Genomic DNA, 20,294 nt, shown 5'->3' on the forward strand with positions numbered 1-20,294 from the left:
GTTTCGAAACTCCTCATCTCTTAAATTATTGTAATAGTTTCGAATCCTCTCCTCTCCTCTTAATAAATAATTAAATTAAAAAAAAATGTATACACATGCAAATTTAATGCAAATGCATGGTCCTTGACTCCTTACGCCTTTACTTCTTTTCGTGGACCGCATGCATAATAATGCATGCAGATGTATGTTATACACATATGACATTGGAGCAATTTCTTAACAGGACTCCGTTTTACAGAAGCCAAATTAAACGTGGTAGAAGCCATGCATTCACCATATAGCCATGAACTTATGTTTCACTTTGTACTCAATTTTGTTGCTCTACAACGAGGATCCTATACGGTAAAGACATGGTATCTACGGAGGCCCTATCATCCCCTTTTTTTCTATAATAAAACATAATCCCTGTATTGGTGCCATAACTCCCGTTGCGAGTGTTTGAGAACTCTGTGTCAGCTTAAGCTTATTAAGGGTGCCTTTGGGAGGCCTTCAGGCTATCTCAAATGAGATTTGTTATTTCAGATGCACAATGTTGGCCAAAACTAACAGATTGATTGATTGTTTGTTATTAGTTAGGTCGTTTGCTTGCACCACAAGTAAATTGAACTTCGTTATCACGGGACTGTGCAATAGAGATATTAAATCTATGTTAAGTTCTTTTCTATGCCTTGTCCCAATGGACTTTATTCTTTGTGTTGGTGCCAAATAAAAGACAACCACAAATTGATCCAAAATGGCTCCAAGTCAGTTTGCAATTCTCATGTAAACGTAAAGACAGAAAGTAAGACCGTTTAGCTGGAAAAAGGAAAAGACTGAAAGTAAAGTTAATGAAAGACTTGAGTGCTTGTTAAATGTTTACAACATATAAATAACTTGAACAAAAAGATAAGTATTTGAAGGTACAAGATAATAAGGTAGAGGGGAATGTGAAACACAAGCATTTGGGAAAGCTTGAACCTGTTCGGGCAAGTCCACGAGCTGTTCGGGCTAGTTCATAACACTGAAATGAGTGTTTTTATTGAATTTGAATACAGAAAATCGATACTCCATGAAATATAGCAAAGCTATAAAAGTATAGAGGGTGCTGAATGTATTGAAAAATACTTGTAAGAAAATAAAAAATCTGACTGCGAAGAGCAAAGTTTTTTTATTTTTGATTTGAGTGTCCATGTCTTCAACCTCTTTTCTGCTTTTAATAGAGAGAGCTTGTCATTGATTTGAAGTTCGTTTCGGATCAAATCCCCTTGAGTCAAGTTGATGACATGATTGGAATCAGAGAAGAAGACGCTTATCTTTTCAACTTGGTCTTTCGTTCTTCCAAAACCCCCCAGAATGCCACTGTAAAGTAGTTTTTCTCTTGTGAAAGTCGACTAAAGTGCTCTTACCGTGAACGGTTGTTCACCGACTCTAGTGTCAGATAAAAGCACTTTTGAATTTGTTTGGGCTCGCACCCCCGGCCTTCTCGTTTATGAAAATGAATAGTCCATTCAGAAAGAAGAAATAGTTTGAGCCTAAAACAAGCCTAATGCTTATTTCCAGTTCAAACACCCTGCTAAAAGGGTCTCTCAAGCGCAAACCACACGTATATATATGGTCCCTCTCTTTGGCTCTGATCTGTCACATGTGCCATATATATAATAAAAAGAGACGTATCAGAAAGACATAATAATGTTGCCTCAGTATAAACACGTATATAGTTATAATCACGCAAACAAATCGAGCATGAGAGACTTTAATTAAACCAGCGCATAAATAAATAAATAAAATATGAATGGAGTTGTCCCACTTCTATTTAGCTAGGCCAAATTTTGAAAAAGATGTATCAGGAAGACATAATAATGCTGCCTCATTATAAACATGTATATAGCCATACTCTCGTAGAAAGAATATGGGCCATTCACCATGTAATTCTAGTTTCATGTGAACGAGAGATTTTTTTAGTACGTTCAGGACATATGGAGCAATATATACATCACATGTCATTATACAAGTGGAGAAAAAAAAAAAATTCAAGTGCCCCTCCAATTGTATAATAATATGTGGTATATCCTCCCATATTCCGAACACATTGAAAAATCTTTTCAAGTGAACATATTTCATGGTTTTTCTGTAATGCATTAAATTAAGGACAGTGTTATCCACACACACCTTTTTATCTCGCACATACATTGCTCAACTTTCGGTCATCGGATCGAATGAATTGAAAGTTGATCAAAGGATAGAAATTAGCAAGAGGTGTGTGAAAGGTCAAAATGAATATGTGGATAGCACCATCCTCAATTAAAGTGACAAAAATGAAGATCAAAAGTACAATTTTATTGTAATTGAGTGGATATATATAAGTCTCTGGCTGCAATGAAATTAGATTCATCAGAGAGTAGTGTAAGAGTGTAAAGGATCACGAGGAGAGATGGGTGGCTTTCCATGGACTAAGGAAGAGGATCAATTGCTCAGGAAATGCATAGAGCAGCATGGAGAAGGCAAATGGCATCGTCTTCCTCTCTTGGCTGGTATTTGCTTGCTTAACTTCATAATTTGCCATCAACTGAAGGCTGCTTCTATATTAAAGATTTTTTAAAAAGCACTTCGATTATAAATAAATCGATTTTTTTTTTAAAATTCAAGCGTTGTTTGGAAAAGCACTGACTCTTGAAGAAACGCTTATTAAGGAACAATAAAGAAATATTGTGAAGTGCTTTTAAGTTTTTATGCAAACCATACTAAAAAAAGGTTTTTGATTGTCAGAAAACACATTAGCTATTCTAGAATGCAATTTCAAATGGATCCTTAGATTCCTTAACTATTTTTCAATGGCATCTTATGAGCGATTAATTTCTTTTTTGACATGAAAATAGGACCCCTGTGGCATGTACAACACTACTGTATAAAGGGCTGAATATATTTATATTTAATATATTGAAAAAGTTGAGCTTTCATCATAAACTAAATTGACTGTATTGAGAGTAGTTCAACTTCTTATAATTTCATGTATGATATTTTCTCTCATCAATGTGGAATTCCTTCTCAGTATATATTTAGTATTGTTCTCAACTTTCTTATCAAGAATAGAACTTGTTAGGATATTGATTTTCACACTCTTAGTTTCTCATTCTGCACTTTTTCTTTTAATTTATTTAACTCTAAGAAGAGATAGAACACGTGAAGAGGAAAAAAAAAATGTGAAAATCATATCCTCCTGCTATCAATTAACACTATTTTAAACACTAAATTTCCCTATAAAAAAAACAATAAATTTTATAGTAAAGAAGGAGATGGGACCAAAGTGGAGATTAAAAGGGTGGGTCATATCACTTCCATATCATTTCAGACATGCTATTGAAATTTTACCCCATATATAGGTTAGGTTAGGAGACAAAGATTGTTCATTTTTGGTTACCAATCTCATGTATACATTTCAACTTTTCATGGAAAACATGCTAGTGGGTCATACACACCCTTTAGACTAGGCATCTCGTTGGGTTCTTGAAGAAATTAGTCTACCTCCATATATATGATTATTGAATATATATATATATATATATATATATATATATAGACACATACATACATACATACATACATACATACATACATGGATGGTGTTCCTAGTGATGATCTAGTTTGGGGATACTACTAATGACTCATTTATGTTTATAAGTGTTTTTACTACGATCTTTTAGTAGAAATACCATAAAATTTTAATGGCTTCATAAAAGAAGAAAAATGGAAATGCTTCATAAAGAAGCATTCTACCAAAAAATTCTTTCACAGACAAACCCTAATTAGTTGATTAGAATTAAACAAGCTATCTTAATTGCTAAAAAATAAATAAATTATGGCTACTCTCAGTGTCAAAAAGCATGTTAATCCCTCAAACATGGATATTATTGCTGTGAATTAAGGTCTAAACAGGTGCCGAAAGAGCTGTAGGCTGAGGTGGTTAAACTACCTCCGCCCAAACATCAAAAGAGGAAACTTTGAAGAAGAGGAAGTCGATCTCATCATCAAGCTCCACAGGCTCCTGGGAAACAGGTAAGTTCTAGTTAATAATCAACCACAAACCACACATATCTACTCTTGCGCATAAACCCTAATAGTCGATTTTTTTTGTCAGGTGGTCATCGGTTGCAGCTAGACTTCCGGGAAGGACTGGTAACGATGTGAAGAACTACTGGAATTGTCACTTGAGCAAAAGGCTAAACGCTCAACAAGATCATCAAAGTGAATATCATATTAATAACAAGCATGATGCAGTAAGGAACATTAATAATGGTGAAAAAGTCATAAGATCCCAAGCTTCAAACTCTGCAGGTACAAGCAGCTCAAGGAGGCCGTCATATGCACCAACTCCTCATCAACCAGTTATTGTATTTGTACAAGACGAAGGTAGCAGCACAGGGCCAATGCCAAAGCTATGCAATTTTAATGGAAATGGTCAGAATAATAATCTGATATTTGAGAATAATAATAGTACTGGTATTAATGCGAGTCACCATCCAATGGATGATGACCTTCCACCATTTGATCAACAAGTTAAAGAATATCATCAAGGTAGCGATGATGGTGATCATCAAGGTAGCGATGATGGTGATCAGGTCAACAGAAAATGGGAGTGGGACGACTCCATCTTCGCCGACATGGACCTCTGGACTGATTAATTTAGGAACTTATTATGAGAGGGATTTGCTTAACTATTAATTAGGTGTTCGTCATTATTAGTATGATATAATTTTAATTTATGCATCAACATGTACTACCGAATGTTAATGAAATTAAGAGGTGATGTGAATAATGACCAATATAGGGAAACATTTGTCCTTTCAGTTCAACTTAAATTAACCTAAGAAATATTCTATCAAGAGACACAGATTAGTTTGATTTAAATCAATAAACATGAGAAAATGGAATTTCTTGTGGTATAAAGTACAATGTTTTAACCTTCTTTATTTTCTTTTTGCCTTGCTACAATTTTAATTTGGGAGTTTTAACGAAAAACCTGCGGTACTGTTTACTTTAACGAAAAACCACATTTTTACACTAAAAAGTTAAACCTAGTACTATTTACTTTACCATTTATTTTGTTCTTATCGTTAAAACTCAAGATTTTCAAGCCTTTTTCATTAATTTTTCTTTTTAATTTTAGGCACAAGTTCTGGTGTAATGGCTTACGTCCCGCCCCACAAGAAGCACATAAAGGAAAAGGCGAGGCCGTTACCAACGCCAGAGCTGCTTGCTCCCCAGTTCAAGAAAAATTTAAAATATGTGAAGCCATCTAAGTATAGTTTTGATCCAAGATTTCTTTATGCATATGCAAACCATGCTACATCGAGATTTTCTAATTTCTACCATTGGTTTGAATGATCAGAACCAGTTTCCGTCTACCGAGCGTTAAGCTTGTGCCCATTTCCTTGGAATCTGCAGAGAGGAATAATGAAGAAAAAACTCTAGCTCTGATAAACACTTATCTAGATAATGGTAGCTAGTATAACATTTTGTTAATTAGTACATTGATTTATATCTTGTAAGTTTGTTACTTAGATTCTATAAGGAAATTGCCAAAGACTCCTTGGGTATCTATAGCAGAATGTGCTTGAGGACCTTGTTTCTTCATTTAAAAATGCAAGGAATGAAGTCGAGAGTAGTGTGGAAATAAGCTCGAAGAATTTTGTCCGAATTTGGTTGCTAGTGGGAAAATTTCTATTTCATATGTTTGGTTTCCTTCTTAATTAGTGAGCTCATTGATTTGCCATGCATATATTGAAGTGTTGAACAATGTAAAAGTCCCACATGGGAAACTTGACACAATTGAGCTTATAATGGATGGTTCTACAATTAATTGTATCGAAGTCTTTTGTATAAAATCTACGACATATTAGATTGCACAGTTGAAACTTTGACAGAAAGCATGTGCTATATTTTTAGGTTTGATTTCTTTCTTTGTAACTCTCAGGACTCCTTGAATGAACCTGGAATCCATAAGTGAAAGTTTGGATTCTGGAATCTTTAGACAATGGAAGACATCATTTTTCACAAACGTTCTGGTGTCATACAAGGAATACACTGTAAAGGAAGTTGTCCCGAAGGTTGGACTGGAGTTCAAATTAAGGGGAGGAAGAATTATACCATGAAATGTTGAAGTCGGCTCGATTTCTGATATGCTGCAGGAAAATGTGAAGTTGATATGGGACAACTTCTTGTGCTGTAAACCTTTTTCTAACATGAAATGAAACTACTGCATGCAAGCTGCAAGCCTTTCACTATTGAAATAACGAACCGTTTTCTGCTTCGTTGTGAATCTATGTGGTATTAGTTAAGTTCTTATTGTGAGAGTGATTTGCTTTGCTTAATTTTATGATATCAGGATATCAACCCTAACTTCTAATAAGCTAATGCAAGGTCTTTTAACTTTTTGATGACGAACAACACTTAATATCACATGTTAAAAATCCAAATTTTTATACGTTATTTTTGTCCTCTAGTGTGATTCTTAAACTATGAGAGTGCTCGTACTCGTATAGTTTATATATGGTTAGTTAAGGACAATTTCCATTTCCAAGTTTAATTCTCCTCCCTCAATTGCAGTTTTCCTTACACTATAATTCATTTGCTAAGAGTTTGTACCTCGAATGGTTAAAAATATAATGTTCACTCTTTCGCTCGAAGTTACGTAAACAATTCTCCCTTTCTTGCACAAAGCTAATTTTTTTTCGTTATCAAAACCCTCCAGCGAGGTTAATTAGCAAAAAGGATTCCAAAGAAAAAACCCTCCCGCAAGGTTTGTCACAAAAAAAAAAAAAAAAAAAAAAAAATATATATATATATATATATATATATATATATATATATGTATGTATGTATAAGTACAACCCTCCAGCAAGGTGTCTCTAAAAAGAAAAAATGGAAAAAGCCCTCCAGCAAGTTGCCATTTTATAAAGGGAAAAAACTTCAAAAGGCAATGCAGAGAGTAAATATATATAGTGAAAGAACTGCCGATTGATCACCCCAATTCTTCATCTTCATCCCCATTTCTGCTCTATCTAGATTTCAACTTTCTATCTACCTCTGTGTATTGATTACTGGGTAAGCTCCCCTTTCTTCATTTTCCTCTCTCTCTCTCTCTACTTATAAATTGTTTGAATTATGTCTGCTCTCTGTTCTGTGTTCGTATCATTTCCAATATATGTTTTGCTCCAATAAAGTGATAAATAATGATTACCCAGTTGATCAATTTCTTAGGAAATAACAGATTCTCACTTTATTAGCTCAACCCTTCTTTTAATTTTTGTAATTTTTTCCGAATACAAATGAAAGATTTCAATTTTCTCAGAAACCAATTGGAAGTAAATGGAATTAAATTAACCAAGAAACTTAGAGATAAGTCTGATATTCTTCAATAAACATGAGAAAGAACACTTCTTGCTGCATAAATGTGAGTACTCTGTTTTAAGTCTTTTTTTTTTTACGAAAACTAATGAAAACGGTTTGAAAACGTTAAGTTTTAACGATAATGACGAAATAAAGGGTAAATTGAACAGTATTAGGATTGACTTTTTAGTGTAAAAATGTGGTTTTTCGTTAAAGTGAAGAGTACCGAAAATATTTCATTAAAGTTCCCCTTTTTTTTTTTTTTTTTTTTTATCGGTTGGCCTAATTTTGATCTTTGATTTTTTAGGCATTAGTGCTAGTTCTACAATGGCTTACATTCCACCACACAAGCGGTACTCGAAGGAACCGGAGAGGCCATTGCTGACTCCAGAGCTGCTTGCTCCTCAATTCAAGAAAAACTTAAACGTCAAGCCATATAATAAGTCTAATGTGGAATGGACTGTAAAAATAGTTTATGCAGATCATTCTACATTGAGATGGCTCACCATTGGTTTGGATGACGATAACCAATTTCTGCCTTCTGTTAATCTTATGCCCATTTACTTGGAGTCCACTGAGCCGAAAATTGGAGAAAACCGTCTAGCTTTAATCAATACTAGTCTAGATAACGGTTGGTACTCTAATATTTCTTTTTAGTGCATTTATCTTGTATGTTGTTACTTGGGTTGTGGATATGTTTGGTTTTTTTTTTCATGCTTGATATGTGACAGAAGGTGGTGAGGTGAAATGGAATTTGCCAAGGAGCCCTGGGGTATCTATAACAGAAAATGTGCTGGAAGACTTGATTTCTTCTTTTAAACACGTGAAGAATGAAATGAAGTGCGCAAAGCTCAAAGAAGTAAATCCTACTTTGATTGCTAGAGTGGGGAAAGTACTTTTTCGTAGGTTAGATTTCTCCTTATATGATTCATTGGTTGGCTATTGAGCCTATTGTGCCATTCATTTAGTTGATTGTTTAACCCGATTATGCTTTTTACCTTTATGTTGTTCTTTTATCCGCCTCAGAATACTGGTTGAAGTAGAACAAATAATAGTCTATACTATGATAAAATGTTACATTTGGCATTTTAGTTAAGAAGGTAGGATGCCAAGTTGGACAGTGAAGCAGGATTCTAAAACTCTGCCCTTGGTTTTCGATACCTGATACAATATTATTTGGTATTGATGCTTATTTTGGTATTATTTCGATACTTGTACACAGACAGATGTATAACAATTTTTGTTGAAATCTTTGAATCAGGAGCCCTTCAATTGACATGGAATCCATCAGAAAAAATTTGTGTCCTGAAATCTTGAAACAATTGAGGAAATCATTTTATACAAACATTCCTGTTTCATATAAGGAAAATATTGTGAACGAAGTCGTCCCAAAAATTGGAGTTGATTTCGAAGAGGAGAAAGATACATTCCAAGTAAAGGTATTTCTTTTAGACACATCACCTTACTGAGTTCTGAGTTTATGCTTTCCACAATTCTGACTTTGGCTATTGAATCACTCATCTATGTCCTCCTCGTATAGTTGTCTGATTCCACCAGACCAGATGCAACTCTCTCCTGCAAATGCCGTGTAATGAAAGAACATGGAAAGCTACAACTCTACAAGGCAAGTTTTTTTATTCCTGCCAACTAAATTGGATGAAATGGTATATAGTGATTCAGTTTCATGATTGAGTTGTCATGATACTGATTAAGTATAATCTACTGTGCTTCTAAATATTAGGGTTTTATAACAAAAGTAAACGTTAAACGGGTGAATGTGATTAAGCTTTCCAATTTTTGGAATAATGTGTGAACACCATTTCCGCATCATTAATAGTTCCTTAACTCTTCCCTCTTCCCTGTTGCTTGGCATAGCGTATGTTTACTAAGACTTACATTGCAATGCCAAATTTCTTTATTTTAGATTGAACTGAATCAACTGCGTAACATGGTGATGGACATTTCATGCACTACTAAGAGTCTGGACCTGAGAGTAATGCTATGCACGAAGAGACTTGTAACAGATCTGACTGTAAGCTGCTTCACCCAGTACCTTTTGGAAATTTACATTTCTATTCCTTCTTGTTTCAGCAAAGCAATTTAGTTATAACCTATTTATCATGGAACCACAATCAAAACAAAGAATATAAAATTTTCTGTAAATGTAACCGGACGATGAGGTTTAACCATGGATCAACTGCTGAACTTATGCAGCTTGGAATGTGGTTATGTAATCAGATTCATATGAATTGTTGCTATTTCAGGATGATGAGATGCAAAGCATTAGGGATCTGATTAATTCGGCAATTCTCGATCCATATGTGAAGGGTGGGTTGAGGTGGCCTCTGGGAAAGGAGTCTTCTGGAGATAAATATAAAGTTGTTGGGGTTTGGCACGTAATAGCTAATATGTATAAAAATTCATCACTGAGACTGAAAGTAAGACATGCTGATCGATTCGATTTTAGAACCTTAACTGGGGAAGCTACTTGGGAGACAAGTCTGATGCTGAAAAAGGTCATTTCAATGTTGCAGGTAAGAGTTTCCCTTTCTCTGGGACAATTTTTTTTATTTCATGTACTGAAAGAAAAGATTTATTTGAGAAGGTTTATCGTGTACTGAAATCTCCCTTTCTTTCAATTTTCAGGAAGCGAATGTTGAAGTCAGCTCAATTTCTGAGGTACTCAAGGAAGATGTGCAGCTGATATGGGATAACTTCTTGAGCTGTGAACGTTTTCTAACAAGAAATTGCATGTTGTAAATCAATGATCACTTTCTATGCGACGTGTACATATCTGTCTACATCCTGAGTTTTATGTTCAACTTTCGGCATTGTTTGATGAATAATTAGTAACTGTTCTAATGATTTCTTGCAATCCTGCTAGCTATGTGTATCTGGGATAGTTGATGGTTAATGAAATTTTTGCGATTTTACATTTTGATGACTTCATTGCCAGTTAATGCTTCGGCTCAGGTGCTTTCTTACAACACAAGACATTTATATAAAAGAACTAATCTACTTTTTGCTATATGATTGTTCTGGATTGCACACTGTTGAAAATATATACAAATAGACAGGGAATTCGTTTAGGTTAAACTATCAGAATTGACAAATTTCGGACCACTGTCTCGCCTTGCTAGAATGGAACTTGTAGGGAGAGATTTGTGCGGGGAAATTCCACTAAGGAATTTCGGCTAGGGAAACTGAGGAATGGCTGCTCTATTTCTCTACTCCTAACCCTCCCCATATGGCCTCTATTTATAGTGGCTGTAGAAGAATATGCTTGCTCACCAAGCCAATCCCACCATCCTTGGCATATTCCAAGGGAGAATATCTCTTGGTTGTCAATGATATTTCCTTAGAAATATTATTCCAATCCACCTACTAATTTGGGTGGATATTTATTTAATTAATATTAAATAACTCTAATACACACAAGACACAACCAATTCTTCACTTACACCTACACAGCAAGGCTTCTATCCCTAAGGTTATTACCATCTACTGTTTTACATATGAGAGATACACTATGGATAAACAGAAAATTAAGGCTAGAATTATATGAAATCTTCAATCTTTCTTGAGCTGAAACAGTGGGAACTATACGTGTTCATCGTTTGATTCATAGACATCCGTAGTCTGCTTAAGTTCATCTGATCTTGGATTTTTGCTCACACTGCCCGTCAAATTTGGACGGTTGGTGGAGCTCAACTTCTTCATCTCCATAGTACTCTTTTTCGCCTCGACATCTTTCCCTGAATTCTTGTATGTCATGTATAGGATCATTTGGGCGACGCCAAATAGAAACCCTAACACGTTTGGTAACTGCGCTCATCCGATAAATGTTCGTGTCAGATTTCGAAAATTAGGGTTAGCTAGCCTCAAAATTCCAAGAAATGAAATTGGAAATTGGTACTTACTGCAATGTAGTAATCCTTTGTGAATAATCCGTAGAAGAACCACATGGTGGCACAAAGTGTCAGGAAAAGGGACAAAGAAAATGGCATGAATTCCACACTTTTGGTTCTTATTACTTGCCTCTGCCGGAATGTAAATACATGTCAAATGATAGTGATTGCCATAATTCTAAATTAAAGGAAAAATAGAGATTTATCATTTAACTAGTTAATTAAGTACCATAATGCTTAGAGGAGCAGCAAATACAGCAATGTTAAACACGGCACAAATCCATCCAACAGCGCAAATGCGCGCTGTCCCTCCAAGAAGGAAGACGGTGACTGCCAGCACCAACCAGAAAGCGGCTACATTTACTAGCAGGATCAAACTCAGTGTAGTAATCTGCCAGCCATGATCAAAGTATAAGCATATATCCAATTTAAATAGCATACATATCTGCATATGTGTTTTCTTTAGTACTCCCTAACAAACAATAAGACAAAAAGAGCCATGCAAAATGTATGCCTCTGACCTTGTCCTTCTTGGATGCGTATACAATGTAGAGGATGAGGTAAGTAACTTCGATAACGATTCCAATGCCGTTGATGCTGACGATCAAATAAGCATTTGTCTTGAGGACTCCATAATACAACAATAGAGTTGCACTGAGTAGGGCAACCACGTAAGGTATGGATTGGAACCCTTTCGATGATTTCTGCTTGTATATTGTGTAAAACGTTGGTCTGAAGAGAGAGAGAGAGAGTTACGCTAATGCAACTTATTCATAAAGATTTGAATTAGGGTTTAAGTACGTGGTTGTTTGTTTAGAGTAAAAGGGTCTTACATTGGCGCCAAAAACACCATGAATGATACAATGTTACCTGTGAAACCATGACAATAATCCAAAGCTTGTGTCAGAATTAGATAACAGGAATAATATCATAAAACAACTTGAAAATTTTAGATTTTTAAAGAACTTTTTAGAAGAATGAAGTTTGAGTGAGCATTTTAATTAATTACCTACTTAATTGTATATAACCATATCTGAATAGAAGAGAGAAAGAAAATTGATATACACAATTATATATTTACATACCTAAGAGACCGAATATGAAAGCCAGTTGTTCGGTATTCAAGAACTGCATTCTGCTGCTGATGATTGATGAATATTTATGTTTTAAATTTGTAGTTTTTTCCCTTCTTTTTCTTGTGAAGCTTTTTTCAGCACCTTTGTTTGCAGTAGTTAATTCGACACTGCAAAAAAGCTTAAGGATTCCATTTTTCAGGTACCCTTTTATAGCAAGGTATAAGTTAAAAAGTTAGGCAACTCATCAACTACGTGACAAACTGAGATTGAAATGAAACTTCCATCTTCGTTCACAGCTTATCTATGATGATAAGTAACTAATTATATGTGATTGAAGTACCTAACTGGGACTCCTAAACCATGTAATAGGTGGCTTGGTTATTTTGCATGGCATCCATGAGTTGCCCAGATATTGATGTTGCATATGGGAAATGAAAATACTCACTGATCATACCGTTTTCAATTAACTAACTACTAGCCTAACACACAATTAGAAGTAACATAACTTAATATAAAATTATAATTTACTTTGTCAAGTATCCGATATGTGACTCCGTGCATTCTTCAAAAATGAAAGCTTAGAAAGATTAAATAGTAAATACCATCTTAATTACGGCGTTGCTCCATTTTTTTTTACTTTTGATCCTTATGTTTTTAGTTTGGATAAACTTTATCATTATGCTATCCATTAACAATCTTGGTCCCTTTTGCTTAGCTACGCCTCTGCGTGCTATGCACGTGTAAAACAACACTTAAGTTAGACAAAAAGAAGAAAAAAAAAAACCAAAATAGTTAAGGAATTAAAACACAATGATTGAATTGGATAAATTAAAATTTTCAAGTAAAACGTATAGATTTAAAAGATATTTAATTCAAATTAAGAATAACATTTTGTCCACTATGCACATAAATGGCTCGTATGTGAAGTATTTTTAAATGACTGAAAGTGCTATTATATAAAATAATTTTGAAAACAACCCTTAGTAAAAATATAATTTAATCTTAGAAAAGCATTTGAAGTGCTTACTGTAAATAAGAAGCACATAATTACTGTTTTTTGCATAATGCACTCAAATACTTTTAGAATCCAAAAATATTTTCTTTAAAAGTGCTTTTAATCATTTAAAAACACTTAATAAACGAGCTAAAAGTGTTCAACAACGCCATTCTCTCTAAAATTATATTTAAATATCTTTAAATTCTAATGATTAGGGAAGTGTGATCTGCAAATTTTAGAGGACACTCTTCTGCATCTTTTATTAAAAGGGATGTGATTTTCATACATCTATTTTTACTTCTTACAAACTCTTTTAATTTTCAATCGTTGGATTAAATAAACTGAAGAAGATCAAGCAATAACAATTAAAAAAAGTATGAAAAAAGTGAACAAGAGCGTGCTAAATTAGGAACTTTAGGTTTACACAAAGATGGGAACCTCCCAATTTCGACGCAAATATTGGATCCTAGCTAGCTAGGAAATACCCATGTATGATGTGACAGTTGAGAGACTACCAAATTTTACCAATCAACCACTACGGGTCGAGGCTTCTTAATTGTTTGGTCTGCCCTACAATTATTTTTTATATGCCAGGAAGTTGTGGTAATATTGAAAAGAGGTGCGATATTCACACACTATTTTTTACTTCTCACACATTTTTTTAATTTTCGATCATCGGATCGGATGAATTGAATAAGATCAAAGAATATAAATTAATAAGAGATGTGTGAGAAGTAAAAAGGGATGTGTGGATAGCACACCCCTAATATAGTTCAAATTATTTATGAGTTTATGTAAAGTCCCCATTTCTTTAGTAATGTGTTATTTATTCTCAATACGTTTTTTTACGTCTGGTGAATTTTCAAGTTTAATATGAGGACAAGAGAAACAGAGTGAAGTAGAACATGTGTGGCCGTTAGGCTTCACATTTGGAACAACCTACTCTGATACCAAGAAGAAAGTTAAGATTCTACTATAAAAGTAATTGCCAATATGGGAGTAGCCTAATTTACGTATAAACTCATGTAAGGTCTCTCCTCCCATCAATCTGAATTCATTCTCCACACACCCCCTCATGTATAGTGTGTTGAGTGTATGAATCCCACCTCGGGTAAATTAAGGACATTGTATGTGCTTATAAATAATTGAGCTACTTCTCATATTGCCAATTGGTTTTATGGTGAAATCTCAACTTTTTCATAATATCAGAGTAAGTTGTCTCACATGTAAGCCCTAATGACCACATGTACTCTATGTCACCCAATTTGTATTATCCACGTGCTAGGCTTGAAAATTCACCACAGTTAGAGGGCATTTTGAGAATAAATTCTACATTAATAAAAAAAATGAACCTTACATGTGCTTATAAATAATTGAATTACTTCGTATAAAGCTAATTCTTTTGTGGTGAAATTTTAACTTTCATCACTGATGGAACAGTTCGAGGCTTCTAACCAAGAGATACCATCAAACGACATCTCAAATTAGGCCAAAAGTCAAATTTGTACTTGTACTTTAGGTTTTGTGGTTTCAATTTTGAAGCCATAATATACTTAAAAATAAAATTGGTACAAAAGATAAATGTACCGCAATCAAGTTCTACGAAGATAAATTTACAGAAATGAAAAGTACTTAAGAAGAAACAATTACCATTGGGAATTAGTATTTTAAAATTTTCACTATGCACTTCAAACTTTCTGTAAGAACTGCAAAATAAAAATTTTAAAATGTCAATAAAAATTTCCATTAATTAGGCCGTACATGATGTTTTTCTTAGAAGCTAATTGCATACACCTAGATGATCACTCAATATCCATTTCCATTTAAACACAGAGACGGCTTTTACAACACTTTCTATAACTGGGTTGTTTGCTTGCCCTCAACCTTTCTGTCATTTGGTAACATAGCGTGGAATTTTAAGCACCACACACACTCATGCATCTACGTATTAACTAGGTTTCAAATAAGGGGTTAATATTTGTGGGGGACAAAATTCGGTTTTGACAAGGACCCATCGCGAGTTATCCAAATGCATGGATCATGGAAGGTCACTATAAGGTTCTTTGGCATAAGTCCAAGAGCGGTAGGCTAAACCAAAAGACAAGTGATTAGTGGCCCACCAATATCATCAGTCTCACTCTCACACTCCGTGCAAGACGTGGAGGGACAAACAGTTAACTCACGTGCACCATCATGTTGGTGACTCCTCGCTCGCGCACGAGAGGAAGGAGGGGTAGAGCGAGATGAGCAATGAACTCCCCTATTGGAGAGGGAGAAAGAATCAAGGGAGCGGTACTTCCTCCTCAAGCACTGAGTTCTGTAAAAGGAGAGATTTTTTTTAATGTGACTGGAATACATAGCGTACATCACGTGTTACTGTATTAATGGTGAAATATGTGTGTTAAAAAGTTAATAACTTAAAAAATACAATTTCCTACCACTTATATAAAAATATGTGATTTATAACCTATGTTCCCGTTATAATAAAAATTTTCTCCAGTAAAAGGCCTAGAGTCCCAACAAGATGGTAGGAGGAGAGAAGTATGAGACCGGCGATCGCTTTATAATGAACTGTAGTCATCTTGAATAAAGATATTGATTTGAGTGTTGGAGAACCTTTTGCAGGTACATCCCCAAAACAAAAAAAAGAACATTTAATAAGCTTAGGAGTGGATGTTCGGAGACGCATCTAGACGAGAGATTCAATCACTGTGCGGATCACAATCAACAAACCTGTGAAGGTGTTTCTTCTTATGAGAAATTTCGCTCCAACAAAGATAAATGTACCATAATCAAATCCCACGAAGATAAACTTATAGAAACGAAACCAAAGTACTTAAAAAAATTACCATAATAAATTAATGGCCGTCCACGATGCTTTTTCTTAGAAGCAACATTGAATAGACGTAGATGTTTAATCTGTCCATTTTCCATTTAAACACAGAGACGGTTTTTACAACACTTTCTATAACTGGGTTATTTGCTCTCAATCTTTCTGTCATTTGGTAACATAGCGTGGAATTCTAGGCACCACACACACTCATGCATCTACGTACTAACTAGCTTTCATCCTAAATGAGGATTAATATTCATGCTAGACTCACTGGGGCAAACATGCTAGACTCTCATTGGGGCAAACTTGCCAGCTATTTGTAGTGCACTACATTGCTCGACTCTCAATCTCGACCACACATTCAAACAAGAAATCGCATCGATGAAATTGTTCTATTCCCAATCCAATAACATATTACCATGGACGCGTTTTTCCGGAATACAAGATTAGAGATGATGCAAGTACTTTTTTGGTCATAATTAAAAATCCCGCTGAAAGTTGCCTAATTGCTTAACAATAGCTCATATGTTGTCAAAGTTTAAGGAGTTCTCTTTGATCAGCTTGGAAATCTTTCTTCTTTCTATTTGTGAAAAGGCATATTCTATATATCTTTCTTGCTTATGACAAGCAATGATCAACGGATAAAAATATGTACATCACAGTGATTTGTAGGATAGCGACAACAACTAGTCTACTATGCAAGTGGTAGTGGTAAACCCTTAGATTATATTACATCTTTATTTCCTAATAATCAAGATAAATATGCCCAAATGAAACCGTATACAAACTTTTAATTAAAAAGGAACTCAACACGATAAACAAAAAAATACCATATATGAACCACAATTTAATGTCCCTCCAGTTCTATTTGTGCATATTTTCCGATAATTAAACACCAATTTTTTCTAGGCCGAACAAATGCAGAAAAGACCCAAAATTAACACCAAGCCAGAACCTTTGTTGATCATGACTGCAAGTCAGACTAAAAACACATCGGAAGATGTAGACAGTGGTGTTGCTGATGAACTTATCCCTTTATTAATCCTTGCCTTCTGCAATCAAAGAAAAGAAGAAGAGTTACCAATACAGCACATCCACAAATGAGCTATAAATTTTGAGGGTCCTAACCATGTCTGCAAGAGTGTTCTTCCAAGCCTTGTCCATCTCTTCGAAGACAAGATCGATCGTAGGGCGGCCTTTGCTTGATTTGGCAACACAAAGTACTGCAACCTGCAGGATCAATTCAAAGTCTGCCTTGTTGACATTTCCATTCATTCTTGGGTCCTCAAGATCCTCAGGTGGGCGTTTGTTCATACTTATATCCTTCGCCTGCAAAAAAGTAACTAGGATTGTAAATCTATTTTCTCTTTCTCTAGCTCTCGGCGCAAATGAACTGGTGTGTATACTACTATACCTTTCTCGTTAGTTGGTCTCTAGCATCAAGATCTAGCTCAAATACTTTTTGCCCCGATAGCAGTTGCAGAGCAACAATACCGAAACTGTAGACATCACTTGCGCAGGTTAACTTGGCATTGGTCATGTACTCTGGATCCATGTACCCTATGGTTCCTCTAACATCTGTAAATACTTTGCTTTCCTCCATACCCAACATCTTTGCTAGACCGAAATCAGATAGCTTGGGTTCCAAGTTATTGGTCAATAGGATGTTGGTAAGCTACAAATTAAGCAAACAAGCATCAACATCAATATACTCAAGGGGAATTAATTGTGAATTGGAGAACCATATCAAAGTGAAAGGAAATGATTTCCGCATCCTTCTGCATACCTTCCTTTTTTTGTTATCCTGGTCTTTAGGTTGAATAAATCAAAAGAGGATTAAGGGACAAAAATAAAGAGATGTGCCAATAAAGAAAAAGGGTGTGCGGGAATCTGTTCTCCACGGTTAATTTTACCTTAATATCTCTATGAACAATGCAGCCATCAATATAATGGTGGAGATATCTCAAAGCAATTGCACAATCTCTTAGAATCTTAACTCTTCTTTCCCATGTTAAGACAGGATCGTTTCCTGATTTCAATAAATGTTCATTCATGTTATCCTTAAAGAAAATGCATTTCCAAGATGATTAACTTATTAAATACGTTTAGAAATCGATAAGAATCAGAGGAATTACTTAGGAGGTGTTGAGCTAGATTCCCTTTAGCACAATATTCATAAACAAGATATTGTTCACCATCTTCGACGCACCAACCAAAGAGGCAAACCAAGTTTGGATGTCGAACCCTCGAAAGGCCTTCCACTTCTCTAGTAAAAGAATCGGATTTGTTGCTCTTGTTTATGTGCTTAATGGCCACAACTTGCCCGCTCGGAAGAACCCCCTTATAAACTTGACCTGCGCTTCCTCGTCCGAGATCCTTTCTTTCTGTATTGATGGCATTCTCGATCTCGGCCTTGGAGAACCTGTACAGGCCAGACCATGTAGTAATCGGTCCTGAGAGAACCGGTTTTTGAGGCTTCTTCTTGGTCACAAAATGTATCAGCAGGACGATCAGCGTCACTGCGGTGATGCCTATTAAGATTGAAAGTATCGCTTCTGCCAAAGAATCTGATAGGTTAAATGATTAATTTCTTTGAGTACGCATTAACTTTTGTTGTCAATTTTCACCAAAAAGAGTATATTGAATAGTAATACAGCTTTACTTACATTTGAGTTTGACGTAGCCTGGATCTGCATATGGACCGAAAGCGAATACACATGAAACAGAAAATTAATTAAGCAGATAGAATCATAGAAAAAATTTGGGCCAATTGGAAGTTGATTGAGCAAGCATGAGGCAGAAGCAGTTTTCATACCGAAGGCATCTAACAAAGACATACACCACATGTAGTCATTGTCGATCAAAAAGGTATTGTTCATCTTCTCTTCTAAAACAGAAATAACAGCTGCTATACCACATATGCCCGTCTCAGTTGCGTTCCCGTCCTTCACTCCATATGCTTTCAGCAAAGAGTCCCTCAAGCCTAACACCGCCTTGCTGCAATTTCCGCAAACATTGTCAAATGCATTGCTGAGGTTTGCGCATTTCCTTATTGCGTTTTGGAAAGCCTGCTCTGTCTTGATGGATGCAAGAGTTGTGTTCGAGCACGCGCTGCTGCCGTAGTAAAGGTCACCAAAATGACAATTTTCTGCAGACACGCTTCGCTCCTTCTGAAAAGGGCCGCTGCAGTTTTTCCATTCTTGCTGTGAAAGAAAGACGCGGGCGCTGCCCTGCGTCTTGACTGCGTGAATGGCTAAGGCTTTGGACATGGTGGTGAGGACATTTCGACAGCACGGGCTCGTGAGGTAGCTCCCCCACACGTTTATTTTCTGTTTTACGTGATTGAGGCACTCCCCATTTGGTTGGAATGGATTGGATGTGAAGTTTAACACACAGCCTCCTGCAAAGAGGCATGTATAAGCATCTGGTTTCCAAGTTTTTGCATCTACAGTTCAAACAATCATAAATCTTCCTAAGTAGACACAAACGCTGTAAAGTAGTAGATAACCATCTAATGTTAAACGAACACTTGGCTCCGTACGTGAAGGAGTTGTACGTCGTTACTTTGCTAAAACCACAGCCCCGACGAATACGCAAAAATAACTCATTAAAATCACAAAAAAAAAAAAAAAAAAAATGTTGTTGCATGTAAGAAACCAAACAATTTCCATTTCAACCACATACATATTTCGATTAATTTATCTAGCTATCAGTCTTTAAATCATTATCCAGTTCATGTTTCATGTCATTTGGCCAGCAAAAGAGAAAAAAAAAAAAAAAAAACTAAAATTTAATAAACTAGAAGACACTATGCCTCCCTAGAGGACTAATTTACTAAAAATAAGCACAGGGTCCTTTGGTTTTATGGAACCAACTCTCTACTTTGTTGGATGATGTACGGGTTCAACTCTCTCATACAGTTATTAAAAATTAATAAATAAATAACTAATGACTAAAAGTAAAATATAGAAGGACCTGAGGGATCTTCTGGTGAAGGTAAATCATCTGCAGAAATTAAGGTAAAATAAGTGACAAGGAGTAAGATGGCAAGCTTGGAAGAAAACTTTCTTGGTGTCATATTTTTTACAAGTTCTATACAAATCCGAGAAACTAAG

The 20,294-nt window shown here is 35.4% G+C and overlaps 4 protein-coding genes across 7 annotated transcripts; 2 read left to right on the forward strand and 2 right to left on the reverse strand.

Annotated features, from left to right (window-relative positions):
* Positions 1–1,893: 1,893 nt before the first annotated feature.
* On the forward strand, positions 1,894–4,859 carry LOC137723150 (transcription factor MYB1-like). 2 transcript variants are annotated; one of them, XM_068462323.2, is made up of 4 exons: positions 1,894–2,510; positions 3,903–4,032; positions 4,115–4,221; positions 4,312–4,859. In XM_068462323.2, the coding sequence occupies exons 1-4, from the start codon at positions 2,411–2,413 to the stop codon at positions 4,656–4,658; spliced, it is 684 nt and encodes a 227-aa protein (XP_068318424.1). In that variant the 5' UTR covers positions 1,894–2,410; the 3' UTR covers positions 4,659–4,859. The 2 variants fall into 2 exon arrangements, with proteins under 2 accessions (XP_068318424.1, XP_068318423.1); XM_068462322.2 differs by having other exon boundaries at positions 2,062–2,510; positions 4,115–4,859.
* A 1,999-nt stretch (positions 4,860–6,858) lies between these two features.
* Positions 6,859–10,300, forward strand: LOC137723149 (uncharacterized). Of its 2 annotated transcripts, none has more exons than XM_068462320.2 (8): positions 6,859–7,080; positions 7,673–7,996; positions 8,097–8,271; positions 8,627–8,804; positions 8,906–8,989; positions 9,290–9,397; positions 9,630–9,899; positions 10,012–10,300. In XM_068462320.2, the coding sequence occupies exons 2-8, from the start codon at positions 7,693–7,695 to the stop codon at positions 10,123–10,125; spliced, it is 1,233 nt and encodes a 410-aa protein (XP_068318421.1). In that variant the 5' UTR covers positions 6,859–7,080; positions 7,673–7,692; the 3' UTR covers positions 10,126–10,300. The 2 variants fall into 2 exon arrangements, with proteins under 2 accessions (XP_068318421.1, XP_068318422.1); XM_068462321.2 differs by having other exon boundaries at positions 6,863–7,080; positions 8,100–8,271.
* A 430-nt stretch (positions 10,301–10,730) lies between these two features.
* On the reverse strand, positions 10,731–12,525 carry LOC137723447 (bidirectional sugar transporter NEC1). Its single transcript, XM_068462646.2, has 6 exons — positions 12,359–12,525; positions 12,107–12,143; positions 11,795–12,005; positions 11,503–11,664; positions 11,286–11,405; positions 10,731–11,190 (listed from the first exon to the last, which is right to left on the reverse strand). The coding sequence occupies exons 1-6, from the start codon at positions 12,405–12,407 to the stop codon at positions 10,966–10,968; spliced, it is 804 nt and encodes a 267-aa protein (XP_068318747.1). The 5' UTR covers positions 12,408–12,525; the 3' UTR covers positions 10,731–10,965.
* A 4,319-nt stretch (positions 12,526–16,844) lies between these two features.
* Positions 16,845–20,171, reverse strand: LOC137723808 (putative serine/threonine-protein kinase PBL28). Of its 2 annotated transcripts, XM_088693149.1 has the most exons (8): positions 20,155–20,171; positions 18,995–19,579; positions 18,846–18,869; positions 18,315–18,746; positions 18,093–18,208; positions 17,594–17,854; positions 17,308–17,508; positions 16,845–17,228 (listed from the first exon to the last, which is right to left on the reverse strand). In XM_088693149.1, exons 2-8 carry the CDS (start codon positions 19,446–19,448, stop codon positions 17,157–17,159), a joined length of 1,560 nt encoding a protein of 519 aa, XP_088549275.1. In that variant the 5' UTR covers positions 19,449–19,579; positions 20,155–20,171; the 3' UTR covers positions 16,845–17,156. The 2 variants fall into 2 exon arrangements, with proteins under 2 accessions (XP_088549275.1, XP_068319100.1); XM_068462999.2 differs by lacking the exon at positions 20,155–20,171 and having other exon boundaries at positions 16,845–17,231; positions 18,995–19,751.
* Between the last annotated feature and the right edge of the window lie 123 nt (positions 20,172–20,294).

Source organism: Pyrus communis, chromosome 4 (genome assembly GCF_041283825.1).
Source record: "Pyrus communis isolate YQ-2024b chromosome 4, ASM4128382v1, whole genome shotgun sequence".
Lineage (NCBI taxonomy): Eukaryota > Viridiplantae > Streptophyta > Magnoliopsida > Rosales > Rosaceae > Pyrus > Pyrus communis.

Excerpts from the sequence above, each read along its gene's own strand:
- LOC137723150 (XM_068462322.2), top strand. The coding sequence starts at position 2,411 with ATGGGTGGCTTTCCATGGACTAAGGAAGAGGATCAATTGCTCAGGAAA. Across the intron at positions 2,511-3,902 it reads TCGTCTTCCTCTCTTGGCTG|GTCTAAACAGGTGCCGAAAG; the intron begins GTATTTGCTTGC and ends CTGTGAATTAAG. Across the intron at positions 4,033-4,114 it reads CACAGGCTCCTGGGAAACAG|GTGGTCATCGGTTGCAGCTA; the intron begins GTAAGTTCTAGT and ends TTTTTTTGTCAG.
- LOC137723149 (XM_068462320.2), top strand. The coding sequence starts at position 7,693 with ATGGCTTACATTCCACCACACAAGCGGTACTCGAAGGAACCGGAGAGG. Across the intron at positions 8,805-8,905 it reads AAGATACATTCCAAGTAAAG|TTGTCTGATTCCACCAGACC; the intron begins GTATTTCTTTTA and ends CTCCTCGTATAG. Across the intron at positions 9,900-10,011 it reads AGGTCATTTCAATGTTGCAG|GAAGCGAATGTTGAAGTCAG; the intron begins GTAAGAGTTTCC and ends TTCAATTTTCAG.
- LOC137723447 (XM_068462646.2), bottom strand. The coding sequence starts at position 12,407 with ATGCAGTTCTTGAATACCGAACAACTGGCTTTCATATTCGGTCTCTTA. Across the intron at positions 12,144-12,358 it reads TTTCATATTCGGTCTCTTAG|GTAACATTGTATCATTCATG; the intron begins GTATGTAAATAT and ends ATGGTTTCACAG. Across the intron at positions 11,191-11,285 it reads CAAAGGATTACTACATTGCA|TTACCAAACGTGTTAGGGTT; the intron begins GTAAGTACCAAT and ends GGATGAGCGCAG.
- LOC137723808 (XM_068462999.2), bottom strand. The coding sequence starts at position 19,448 with ATGTCCAAAGCCTTAGCCATTCACGCAGTCAAGACGCAGGGCAGCGCC. Across the intron at positions 18,870-18,994 it reads GTCTTTGTTAGATGCCTTCG|ATCCAGGCTACGTCAAACTC; the intron begins GTATGAAAACTG and ends GTCCATATGCAG. Across the intron at positions 17,232-17,307 it reads AGAACACTCTTGCAGACATG|AAGGCAAGGATTAATAAAGG; the intron begins GTTAGGACCCTC and ends CTTTGATTGCAG.